This window comes from Gekko japonicus, unplaced genomic scaffold (assembly GCF_001447785.1).
Source record: "Gekko japonicus isolate JY-2015 unplaced genomic scaffold, Gekko_japonicus_V1.1 scaffold86, whole genome shotgun sequence".
NCBI lineage: Eukaryota > Metazoa > Chordata > Lepidosauria > Squamata > Gekkonidae > Gekko > Gekko japonicus.
Genome location: NW_015172005.1, coordinates 419,946 through 433,442, shown reverse-complemented (window position 1 = coordinate 433,442; position 13,497 = coordinate 419,946). Strand labels below are relative to the sequence as shown.

Genomic DNA, 13,497 nt, shown 5'->3' with positions numbered 1-13,497 from the left:
ATTGACTCAAGTGCAAGACTAGTTTTTTCCCCTCAACACTGCCAATCAAAAAAGAAAAAGAAAAAAGTGGTTGTCTTACATTCACATACAAGTTACAATTATGTCCAATAATAACCAGAAGAAGTGAATAACATTTTTGAAGTGGTTATTTTACATTCAGGGTTGTGTTCCTTTTGAGTAACTATGGTATTTTTAAAGGTATTCCTTTGATGCTTCATATAATATGTTACATAATCAGTATGAACACCTATCACTAATCTTTGACCAAGCTGACTTGTGATTCAAGTCTTGAATACTTTTTCAATTTCAGGTTAACTGTACTGTGGCAATTACTGTATGAGCATGTCCTTTGGTATCGGGCACAGCTAAACAGAAAAATGCTTAACTCAAGTAAACTGCTGTCTGAAAGACAAATTGTACATGAAGAACCAATCATTGAAGCTCTTGCAAATCATATACAGGCCATTGTACAGTCTTCAGGAGAGAAACTGGACAAAACACTGAAACTTAACTCTGTGGCTGGTCAGTACCTTGGAAGAAATTGCACTCAGATATCTTTTTCCCCCTGAAGCCTTGTATATAACATCATTGATCAAAAGATCACTTCAGTGTTTCATTATTGATTCAGTACATACTTATTTTAGCGTTTTAATTAACATAGCTCAAGGCATTCACTTATTCCATTTTCTCCATGTACTAAAAAAATGTCGCTAGTTAATTCTTGCAAAGTGAACCACTCTCATAAGGTGTTCATCACTATTAACACTTAATTGCCTCCAGTATACATACTCCCCCACAATAGAGCGGAAGCAGGGGTGATGGCAGGACTCAAGACTAAAGAAGACAGGATATCTAACTTTTATAATGATCTGAAGTAATTTTCAGATCGATCTCTTTTGGTATCCCCCCCCCCAACTGTGAGTTAGTTAAAGATTACCTACCCTAATATCTGATTAATATAGTAGGTTTTTGAGGCAAAAGAGGCTTAAGTGCTGAATTTTAAGTGTTTTGTCTTTTCTTTTTTTAAGGTGAGGAACAATTTCTGATAGGGTCTTACAAAGAATCTGTGGACGTATGGGAGAAAGCTCTCAAGGAGACCGAAGTAAAAGGTAAGGTGGTGGAAATATTCAATATGTAGGCATCATCCTTGTTGAGAAAATGTAACGCTTTTTGTTTGCATTAGCACAGATCTCTTATAAATCCGATTTCTAAACAAGTTCAATGCAGCACTGAAATGTTGGCGTACAGTTTGGAGCGCTTGACAAAATCTAGTACATTTTTTAAATCTTGCCCTTCTTCCAAGAAGTACAAGGCAGCATACAGCCTACTTGATCTTCCCTTCCTCATTTTTTCCGCATGAGGTGGGTTAGGCTGAGAAAGAGTGGCTGGCCTAAGGTCACTCAATTAGTATCATGGCTCAGTTATTCCTCCTGAAGTGTTTTCATACTTTGTTGCTATCATTTATTAATTGTTTATTTCTGCTTCTTCTGCTTGTTGTTTTGCTCTTAAGATTGTGTTGTTGCAGTTTTTATGATATTTTATCTGTTTTCATACTGTGGGATATGTGTTTGTTTTACGTAAATAAATAATTATATTTGTATTGCTGTTCACACAAAAATGATTTACTAGAAGATGTCCTTTATAACTATTCACATTATTTATTTCCTCTTCTGTGATTGTACATCTGCCAGGGATTGGAAGATCTGACTATATCCAGGACTATATTTTAATTTGGGGAAATTCTCTTTAATATAGGAGGAAAGAGAACACCTTTTCTTCAAACTCGACACTACCTTGCTATATTATATTGTCACCTGTATCACTACAGTCTAAGTGAGGCTCAAGGACTGTGTGATCATCTAGTGCTTGAGCTACTAAAGCAAAGTAATATTTCTGTGAGAGAGAAGGACTATATCTCAGGTATGTAAATTCAGAATCTCTCAAGCTCCATTAGCAGATACATCGAAGGCATATGAAAGATTTGTTGCTGTGTGGTATAGTGTGCTTCAGTATATGTCAGAGAAAAACATAATTCCATCTAAGGCTGCTTATGTCCCCTGGATATGTTTTTAATCCCGGCCCTGCTCAAATTTAGAGGGACAACATGTAGTAGATCGATCACCATTCGAGAAGTTAGAGACGCAGGCTTCAATCCTATGTATATAAGCTGAATGATGGCAATTAAGGCTCTTGGTTATGTAAACGGTTTGGTTTCAGTTGTGCTGTTAAATTTCCTTCTGGATAATTCTATATTGTGCAGATCGGTTCTTGTGACATGTTTGAATATGCTGTTATGTTGTATTAATCTTAATAAAAAATTTGAAGGAAAAAAAAGAAACATTTGAGTAAAACAGGTTGTTGATATTAAATTACTACAGGGCATGTAGTTTATGGGAGGGAAGGCGGCATGATATAGCCCGATCTCATCAAATCCTGGAAGCTAAGCAGGGTTAGTACTTGGAAAGGAGACCTTCAAGGAAGACTCTGCAGAGGAAGGCAATGGCAAGCCACCCCTGCTTCTCTCTTGCCTTGAAAACCCCATCAGGTCAGGGGTCACCATAAGTTGACCATGACTTGACGGCACTTCACACACAGTCTCACACACACGTGTGCACACACACACACACACACACAGATAGTTTATGCTAATGTTATTTTTTCCATTGTTAGAAATTGTAATACTGTTATTAAGGTTTTTAAAAGGGCTGTTCTCAGAACAAATGCGTTTTAATCTTTTGTACAGTGGGAATAGGTTCTCAGTAGACTTAGAAGGGTGTAACTCTGCCTTGTTGAATTCTCAATTACTTTGATTTCTGTAGCTCACATTATGTTTATCACATGCTGTATACTTTTTCATTATAGATGCTGAATTCATGATAAGGGCCGTTCATACTGAAGCTATCCTGGCAGTGGTTCAGTCGCTGGCTCGATTCATGGCAGCCTACTTCACTAATGAGCCACTTTTTGTGCTTCCTCCACATAATGTCGCTGTGTTACCTCCACTTCACATCAGACCAGGTATTCTGTCAGTATTGTTAGGGGTTAGCATCATAAGGCATAACCGGCTGGCTTTCAGCACTACTAAGTACAAAAAAACTACAGACTGGTAGATGCTGTGGCGCTAGATTGTGCTGGTTATAGAGAGTCTGGGAAGAACAGCAAATCTTACAGCTGTGAAGGTTCATGGTAAATTTTTGTCTGCTAAAAATAGTGGCTGCAAATGACATTCTTCATGATGAAGGTTTCACTTTGCACTTGGTCTTCCTTCCAAGTAAAGAGGCACAGGATTGAGCTGGAATCCACCTGGATCAATTACCCAACAAAGAAACCTAGGGATGGTGGAACTAAAAGCTCTTTTTCTTAACCCTAGACAGGTATCCTCGTGTTGTCCCGCTGCAGCATTCCAGAATCACCAGTGCAATCAGGGATCAAGGTCTTTCTTGTGTCTGGACAGCTGAATACGCTCTTGACTTGTTTCTGATTGGTGGGCTACTGCCAGAAGCTGTGTGGCTGGCACATAAACTTGGAGACTGGAAGATGTCTGTTTCAATTGGTGTCGCTTTTAATCAGTATTGTCGAAGTGACAATGGCTTTTCAAGGTGAGTCATGACTCATTCTCATGTAAATGATGAAACTGGATTCTGCAGTACTATTTTATTACCTACCTCATTATAGATTTATCAGGCCTCAACATGTAAGACTTTTAATTGTTTTAAAAATAATTTATTTTTCTTGAGGGTTTTTTTTAAAGGTGAATTGTCTTACTGAGTAGTTCCCCTTTGTGCCGTCTGTCTAGTTTGGTGGGCCACAGGGAGGAACTTCTAGCGTTTGGGTGCTTGTGCTTCAGTTAGCACTACTCTGCTATATGAGCATAGGCTGAGAAGCTGGGTGCATACTTTCCTGTTCAGCATTTCTGTGACCAACACAGAGAATAGTAACGGAGGATCATCCTGAGCAATCTTTGCCTCAGTTTCCTGCTTCTTCCCTTGTTTTGCAAAGTTGGTTAGACAGATGTGCATTTTGATTCTTTTCAAGAATTGTCCTCACTCCAGATGGTGGCTGTGGAGAGAGTTCCATATATGAGATGCCATGGCAGAAAAGGCCCTCTCTCTCTTAGCCACTACTCTGAGGGTGGGGCCCACAGTGAATGACTTCCACAAATTATTCCAGTTGATGGACCAGTACATTTTGAGAGTAAACAATTCACAGCCTGGAACTGTTGAGGCTTTAAAGGCAACAGCCAGGACACTAGCTGCTGAGAAGGCCAGCCAGGTCAACTGTCAGAAGAATATGTTCTTAATAGCTAGAGGTGGTCGTGGGGAGGAGCTGTGGCTCAGTGGCAGAGCATCTGCCTTGTATGCAGAAGGTCCTAGGTTCAATCCTCAGCATCTCCAATTAAAAGGGCCAGGCAGTAAGTGATGTGAAAGACCTCTGCCTGAGACCCTGGAGCTGCTACCAGTCTGAGTAGACAGTACTGGCATTGATGGACCAAGGGTCTGATTCAGTATAAAGCAGCTTCATACATGTTCATGTGTGTCATTTTACACTAATTGAAACTTCTGAGCAAGTCTTCAAAGGCAGCACATTACAGTAGTCCGTGTAGAGCACATACAGTAGTCCAATCTGGATGTGATCAGAGCGTGGGTAGTTTCGGTCATATCATGCTTGTCAAGGAAAGGCTTCAACGAACAATGAATTAGGGGATGTGGAATGGTATAGTATAGCCAGATCTTGTCAAATCTTGCAAACTAAGTGGGGTTGGTAATTGGATGGGAGATCACCAAAGAAGACTTTGCAGAGGAAGGCAATAGCAAACTCTGCTTAGATACTTGTCTTGAAAATCTTATGGGTTGCTATAAGTCAGCTGAGACTTGACAGCACTTTACACACAGAGAGAGAGCAATGAATTCCCTGTTCCCAGAGGACCAAAATCCACCAAAAAGGTGTTGGACTTAGTGATGTCTACCACTTTTGTGATATCCAGTGTCAGAAATGTTGATACTATGAGATGTTCCCAACAGGTTGCCCGGTGACCCTGACTAGAGTTCTGACACTATCGAAGAGATCACTGGTCTGCATTAATTTGGAGCGGGATATGGGACTTGCTCCATAGATTTGCTTCTTCACTCTGATGATTGCGTGTGGATTGGCAGCCCATTCCAAGGAGCACAGGATTGCAAAACAATGGGGACCAATGTCCTGCCTCAACCACAGCAATGATCTTCAGGAGGCTAGTCCTGCTTTAGAGTCTGGACCTGCCAGACTCTGATTTTAGGTCCACAGTTTACCCCAAAAGAGGACAAATCGCTTGTGATTAAGATGGTGTTTATGAAAGTTTAATAATCGGTTATAAGCAAGGTGGTAATTATATAAAATGGCAAAATCAAGCAAAGAGAAGCTATCTACATTGCTCTCTGAAGACTGGGGATCCCCTACAGTCCTCTTGAAGGGCAAATTGCTGGTCACATGGCTGCACCATACCCCATCAACCAGGATCTCAAGTCTTGCCTAGCTTTTTAAAAGTTGCTGCAGCCTAATTGCAAGCACGTGCTAGCAGCAGTCCGTGGAATGCTTTCCCACAGGCAGGCTGTTTACTGCTTTTCATGTTATCTGTGTCTGTGCTTTACTAGAGCTGAGGCTAATTGCCAGGGAATTGGCAGTGCAGGCCTTAAGCTTGGGACAGAGTGAAAGAGATCAAACAGATGGAATTTGTGGGGTTCTGTAATGATTCACTATCTCCTCACCAAACAGTGGTCTTCCATGTGTAAACCCACTACACTATACAGCTGTGTGTGGAATCCATCGACCTTTGAAAGTGGTGTCTTACGTTCCATTCTAGCCAAGTCAATAGCTGCAGTGATTCAACAGTGTTGCTGAGCTAAATAAAAAACATTGCCTGGTCACACAGCTTGAAGTGTCTGCATCTAGTAATTGACTTTTGGTGATTCTCCACTGTGTCAGTAGCAAAAGATACTGAATGGGAAAGAAGTAACCTCACTTCCTCAGATCAAGTGCATGTTTATGAGATGGTACAAATGCTCTGTACCTTGTAGATGTTTCTGGCTGACTTGCCATAGAGACCATTTGGAGAACAATAGTTATTTTGCATACTTTTCTTTGCATGCTTTCAGGTCACAAAAAGTAGAACTATGCTTGCCATTGTATTTGACTCCAACACAAATTTTTCAAGAACGATTACAGTCTTTTATGGGCCAGCCTGCCAGTGTGGAAACATCAAATGATGGAGAGTTGAAATACAAACAGTTTACAGGTGTGCGATCTCTGCATCTGTTTTTTTTTAAATATTGATTCTGTTTTACGTAGTTATGCAAATACAATAATTTTATGCAAATGTTTGGCCTTTTCCGTGGCCAGAGTTGGCCTCTTATGCTAATATCTTCTATTCTGTAGCCATTTTAGGTTTCTGCTGCTATACAGTTCTGTCATTATTCTTTACGTTTTGGGGAAAACTCTGGCTTAGTTCTGACTGAGGCGGTGAACATGTCTGGGTTATACCACCTCATACCACCTTCATACTGAAGGTGGAGTTTCAAATGATGGGAGTATTCCTCTGTATATTTTTTTAAAAATTGTGTTCTCTGTACAAGGAACTTCTTTATGTGAAAGACCATTTGATCACAGAAGCCTTCACTGCATTCTGAAGTAGAACAACCCAAATATTGCTTTATCTCCTCTTTGAGATTTAGGCCTATATGATACCATGTTACCTATTTAGGCTGAAATCCCACAAAACTGTGTGCAAGCAAGGGGGGAAAACCATAAATGGACCCAAAGATTGCCCCCCCCCCATGTGCTTGTATAACTTTGAGTAACCAAGTGTAAGAATATTTTTATTGTTGTTTTTATCACTGGCCAGTGATTGCTCTAAAGTCACTTCCACATGTTTTAGTTTAAAAGTGTATGTAATAAAAGCATGCATAAAAAAAGCAATGCCAAGATTCTAGTATGTTGTGGTTAGCAGCAAAAGGAAACCAGACCGCGAAAGAACACAGTGGATAGATGCCATTAAAGTTGACACCAGCCTGGGCATGGAAAAACTCAAAGAAACAGTACAAAATCGTAAGTCATGGAGAGAGCTGGCCCATAGAATCTCCAAGAGTCGAACACTGACTGAATGGCTAACAACAACAATGCTAAGCCTGGGATCAGGGGCCTGAAACTGATAGATGCATTCTGAATAAAGTCTATAAGTGGGTCACCCAAGATAAATGTTGGGAATCCAAATTTACCAAGTGCTGCTTTGGGTCACACGTAGAGCCTAGCTGCTTGACAGAATAATACATCCAGAAAGAACTCCATAAAAATGCATCTTTACTGTGATAAATGAGTAAAAATGCATCTTTACTATGATAAATTAATTGCTAGATTTAGCAGTACAAGTTGTTAAGAAACACTAATTAAAGCATTTGCTTTGTTACTTATCTTCAGATCCTATTGAGGAGGAAGATGCAAATGTGCTTTTCAAATCAGTTGAAGAAATACTGAAAGCAGCTGTTATGGCAGATGCAGATATTCTTTCAGAGATATTTCAGCTCTTGATGGACTGCGCCAAGGATCTTAGCAGAAAGTTCTGCAGTTTGGTGCCTGAGGGCTTGTATCTTCCCGCACCACCTTTATACTGTCCTCAGCCAGCATTTCCTAGCGAAGTAAGCATCTTTCGTAGTTGTGTGCAGAGAGATGAAATGTTAAAATTTGGGTTTGATTCTGGTTGCGACATTAACTTTTAAAAGTGGTTTGGTTCAGACACTTTAAACTGGTTTAGAAATATCTTTTTGTTGTTGTTCAGTCGCACAGTCGAGTCCGACTCTTCGCGACCCCATGGACAATCTCCCGCCAGGCTCTCCTGTCTTCCGCCGTCCTCCGAAGTTGGCTCAATTTCATGTTCGTTGCATTGCTGACACTGTCTAACCATCTCATCCTTTGCCGTCCCCGTCTTCTTTGACCTTCAATCTTTCCCAGCATCAGGGTCTTTTCCAGTGAGTGCTCCCTTCTCATTTGGTGGCCAAAGTATTTGAGCTTCAGTTTCATTATCTGGCCTTCCAGGGAACAGTCAGGGTTGATTTCTTTGAGGATTGACTGATTTGTTCTTCTTGCAGTCCAAGGGACTCTCAAGAGTCTTCTCCAGCACCATAGTTCAAAAGAATCTATTCTTCGGCGCTCGGCCTTCCTTATAGTCCAACTCTCACAGCCATACATGACTACTGGGAATACCATTGCTTTGACCATGCGGACTTTTGTTGGCAGGGTGATGTCTCTACTTTTTATCATGCTGTTTAGGTTCGCCATCGCTTTCCTCCCAAGGAGCAGGCGTCTTTTAATTTCATGGCTGCAGTCACAGTCTGCGGTGATCTTAATTTCATGGCTGCAGTCACAGTCTGCGGTGATCTGGGATCCCAGGAACGTGAAGTCTGTCACTACTTCCACGACTTCCCCTTCTATTTGCCAAGGAGTGATGGGGCCGGATGCCATGATCTTAGTTTTTTTGATGTTGAGCTTCAAGCCCACTTTTGCGCTCTCCTCTTTTACTCTGAGCAAGAGGCTCTTTAGATCCTCTTCACTTTCAGCCATTAGAGTGGTATCATCTGCATATCTGAGGTTGTTGATCTTTTCCCCAGCAATCTTAATTCCCGCTTGTGATTCATCCAGGCCAGCATTTCGCATGATGTACTCTGCATATATATTAAATAAGCAAGGTGACAATATACATCCTTGTCGTACTCCTTTTCCTATGCTGAACCAATCAGTTGTTCCATATCCGGTTCTAACTGTCGCTTCTTGGCCCTTATACAGGTTTCTCAAGAGACATGTGAGGTGGTCTGGTACTCCCATCTCTTTAAGGACCTGCCATAGTTTGTTGTGATCCACACAGTCAAAAGCTTTAGCATAGTCAATGAAGCAGAAGTAGATATTTTTCTGGTACTCTCTTGCTTTCTCCATAATCCAGCGAATGTTGGCAATTTGATCTCTAGTTCCTCTACCTCTTCGAAACCCAGCTTGTACTTCTGGTAGTTCTCTATCCACGTACTGTTGAAGCCTAGCTTGTAGGATCTTGAGCATGACCTTGCTAGCGTGTGATATGAGTGCAATTGTGCGATAGTTTGAACATTCCTTGGCGTTGCCCTTCTTTGGGATTGGAATGTATACTGATCTTTTCCAATCCTGTGGCCACTGTTGCGTTTTCCAAATTTGCTGGCAAATGGAGTGCAGCACTTTAACAGCATCATCTTCTAAGACTTTGAATAGCTCAGCTGGAATACCATCACCTCCACTAGCTTTGTTGTTAGCAATGCTTTCTAAGGCCCATTTAACTTCACATTCCAGGATGTCTGGCTCGAATATCTACTTCGGAATAAAATTAAACTCTTACATGAAATGTTACACTAGCTATTTCACTTGAGGAAAAATGCGTATTACTTTAAATTGTTAATTTTTGAATTTTAAATGAATTTTACAAAGAAAAAAAGGAAAGCTCAGACATTAACTATGTAATTGAAAGTAAGAGATACTGAGAGAACAATATCTAAAAATATTATTTACCCCCAGTAATATCGCATTCTTGAGAGTTCTCAGTCCTAGTTGATTGAGAGAGTGTATTTTATTTTTTATTTTTTTTTACTTTTTATTTTCAGTTTTACAAATCTTACATTCGAACTTTACATCTTACATATAAAATAGAGTCTTAAACAATTGTTAAAACTTCTATCCATTTATACAATTTGGAAACCTATCCATTTATACAATTTAGAAATCTGTTAAATGTATGAGAGCCATTTCATACAAAGAAAATGTATATAAAATGTTCCACAGATGGTATTGGTCCCCGGACAAAATAGCTAAATGTTATTCTGGATATTCCAACCAATGCTGGAAGTGCAAAGTGAATATGGGGACCTTTTATCATATGTGGTGGAAATGTAGTAAAATACAAGGATATTGGAAAATGGTGCGGAAGATAATGCAAGAAATTTTAGAAAAAAACCTAGCATTAAAACCCGGAATATATTTGTTGAATATAATTCCGAATGGATACAATGTACAAGAATCATACTTACTATCCCATATAATAACCGCTGCTCGTTTGTTACTGGCAAAAAATTGGAAATCTGACATAATACCTTCTAGGGAAGAACTAACACTTAAATTACTAGAGTTAGCACAAATGGATGATTTGAGTTTGATGCTTCAAAATAAAAATGAAAAGGTACATGATAAGAGGTGGTTAAGGGTGTATAAAGAGAGAGTGGATTTAAAGCCAGCGAGAAAACAACCTGTTTATACACTTATTTGTGTAGAAGGAATTGCAAACACTGATGTTGCTAACTGGCATAGTTTGAAACTTCTTATCTTTTATTTTCCCCAATATTAAATATTTTGATTTTTCTGAAGAACAGAGAAATATATTTGTGGGCCTAGCTGCTTAATTTTATATCAATTATATGAAGGCTGATTAATTTTTTTTTAAGATCAGCCTTTAAAGAGGGATGCATTTTTTAAAGATCTGGGCAAAGTTAAGCACAAAACATTTTTTGTGTTGCTTATTTTACAATGCATTTTGTGTTAGTTTTCCTTCTGAAATACCTTTAACTCTTCATTTCGGTAGTATAAGAAGGGCCAGAGTGAGTAACCCCCCCATTTACTTAATGTTTTGCATGCCTGTCCTGGTGTCAGAGTGGGCTTCAGAGAGATGCTGTGATCCAGCACAGGAACTCAGATGGGCACGCGAAGCTCCCCTGTCTAAGACGGCACCTGTGATCGTTTAGCATAGTTAGTTTTGCAGAATGAAATTGTGACACCGGCTAAGGCAGGAGATCAGGAAGTACATCAGTGTACGCAGATTGCGGTGAAGAATCTGCACAGCATGCACGTATTTCTCCGTGAACTGTCATACTTTCTACCTTTTAAATTTTGCAACATTCAGGAAGAATACACCGATTTGCCACTAAAAATAGAAAGAGAATGTCGGCAGAAGGTTTCCGGGGTGGTTCAACGAATTCTTCTCCTTTTCCGGGCTGCTCATTGTTCTTTCCCTGCTGCTCAGTGGTATATCGTTCAACTGAAACGGGCCCGAAAAATAATGCAAAAGGTATGCTAATTAAACTGCTCTCGATTTTACCCATGTTGATGCCACCTTACTGAAAGTAACATTTTAAAAGTCAGAAATGTATAGTATGCTCCAGTTACAACTGGAGCAGAGATGAGCACTCGCTTGATTTAACTTGATTTTGAAGCATAATTCTAAACATTCGGAAATCATGTCTGTGTGGTGGGGAGGGAGGGGAGGCTATCCTGCTTTTCTTACAACCTCAGCTCCTGTTATTTATTTGGAAGATCTTTCCAGGCTTTTTGCTTAAACAGCATTTAGGTGGTTATCAATAATAAGGGAAAATAATAGTATCAAAGTACAGAATAGTGTCCAATTTTAAAAATGCAGAAATCCAAAATGAAGCTGAATATATTAAAAGAAGCAGTTATTTATAGACCCTATTAAATCTCTATTAGATCCATAATCTAATGTGATAAAAAGTGTATACTTTAATATAGTATATACTTTGAGAATATTTTAAAGTCAGTGCTTTCCTAGTGGGTTTAAGATTGCTGCTGAATTCTGCCTTTCAAAATGAGGACTGTGCTCCCCTTCCCCAAGTGACCTTATGGTTTCAAAAGAAGGGGAAGAAAGAAGTATGTCTTACATAGGAAATACTGGCTGTATCTGCTGTTGTGTTCCTTGTGCCGATAGTCTTCAATCCATGAGTCTGGGCCCACAGTTAGATTGTGGAGTCCCACCTGCTGGATTACAGTCCCCTCTAGAGCAGATATATTTTGTTACTTTTTAAAAGGATATGTGTATTTGCAAGGTAACAAAGGCACCAAACCTCTTTTCCTGACTTCCACGCATACACACTTTTGGGATCTCAGCAGTAGAGAGGGATAACTCCATTGCTCTGACCCCTGGCTTGTTCCACACTACGATACACATCTCCTGATGCTCGGCTTGTGTTTCCTGTGTCTGGCTCTCTTGATCTGTTGTTCGTGTTGTTCATTATCCTGGCCTTGAAACTGGTGAAATCATAACTCATGACTGCCTTGAGACTGCCTATCACAGGCTTGCAACTTGGGGTCCCAGTCGGAAGCAGATTTCCAGTACAGTCCTGAACAGAGTTACACATGTCTGTGTTCACTGATGTCAGTTGATTTAGAAGGATGTAACTCTGTTTGGGATTGCATTGTGAAAAGAAGGGGAGTGAGGCCTCTAGTGAAAGTATCTAGGAGTAGATGTTCTAACATCATGTACTAAATTGTCCTCTCTACCTTTTCTTTTTCCTTCCACACTTTCAGATTCGCAAGAAAGGAGCTCTTCCATTGTTAAATAATCTTCCTGAAAATTTGCTTAATTATTCTAAATCTCATACAGTATTCTTTAAACCTACATCATCTGGAGAACAGAGTTACACATGTCTGTGTTCACTGATGTCAGTTGATTTAGAAGGATGTAACTCTGTTTGGGATTGCATTGTGAAAAGAAGGGGAGTGAGGCCTCTAGTGAAAGTATCTAGGAGTAGATGTTCTAACATCATGTACTAAATTGTCCTCTCTACCTTTTCTTTTTCCTTCCACACTTTCAGATTCGCAAGAAAGGAGCTCTTCCATTGTTAAATAATCTTCCTGAAAATTTGCTTAATTATTCTAAATCTCATACAGTATTCTTTAAACCTACATCATCTGGAGACAGCGGGTTTGATGTTATTTCATGTAGGACAATAGGTTTGTATTTTTAATGGAAGAAAGAGAAGTGAGTCAAGAGATGAAGTTGGAGGGATGAAATCTGTCCTGTAACATAATTTCTGAAATTTTATTTTAAGAGTAATGTCTGCTAGTCTAGCCAAGGAGCTACAAGTTGTCCCAGCTCCGTGCTGTTTTACTGACGGCGTATTATAGAGAACTATCTTTGTTTTGCTGTGACTTTTGATTGTTATGCTGGGTATTGTATTGTGAAAAATAATGTGTTAGATGCAAATGAAGAATCAGATTCTCAGCCCCAGTGCTTTGTATTTTGAGCCCTTCAAATAATGGAATTGGGAACATTCAGTGTACCTGTAAGGGGAGTCACACATGATGAGCACTACCAGCTCAGTGCCCTAAGGAAATCAAGAATTTCTCTGTGGCAATAATTATGTAAAGCACGACTGAGAAGCCAGGGGGTTAGAAAGCTTTTTGTAGACACCCCCAAAGTGAACATAATCTGATCAACATAAATTTTGTTGACAAAAAGATCCCCCCCTTATGAAATGTATTCAGATGCAATATTATCTTTAAACACAAATTATGAACTATAGCAGAGGACTGGTTGCATTATTTTACCTCGTATTTACCTCTGGGAACAGGGTATGATTAATTCATGTGTGTGGAATCTATAATAAACAATTCATAGTGCCACACTAAGCAGAGTTGCATGGTTTTAAAGCCAGCAAAGTCAAT

General features: G+C 39.6%; 1 protein-coding gene and 1 non-coding gene across 2 annotated transcripts in view; both read left to right on the top strand.

The window, feature by feature from the left end:
- LOC107117954 (chromosome unknown open reading frame, human C5orf42) overlaps positions 1–13,497 on the top strand; it is a 78,225-nt gene that overhangs the window by 15,390 nt on the left and 49,338 nt on the right. Inside the window, exons 12-20 of the mRNA XM_015420153.1 lie at positions 311–522; positions 1,029–1,109; positions 1,756–1,920; positions 2,863–3,018; positions 3,371–3,599; positions 6,132–6,271; positions 7,450–7,667; positions 10,940–11,104; positions 12,645–12,783. Coding sequence (XP_015275639.1) covers positions 311–522; positions 1,029–1,109; positions 1,756–1,920; positions 2,863–3,018; positions 3,371–3,599; positions 6,132–6,271; positions 7,450–7,667; positions 10,940–11,104; positions 12,645–12,783 — 1,505 coding nt within the window. The remainder of the gene's footprint in view (positions 1–310; positions 523–1,028; positions 1,110–1,755; positions 1,921–2,862; positions 3,019–3,370; positions 3,600–6,131; positions 6,272–7,449; positions 7,668–10,939; positions 11,105–12,644; positions 12,784–13,497) is intronic.
- On the top strand, positions 4,323–4,394 carry TRNAT-UGU. Its single transcript has one exon. It is a non-coding gene; the product is annotated as a tRNA-Thr (tRNA).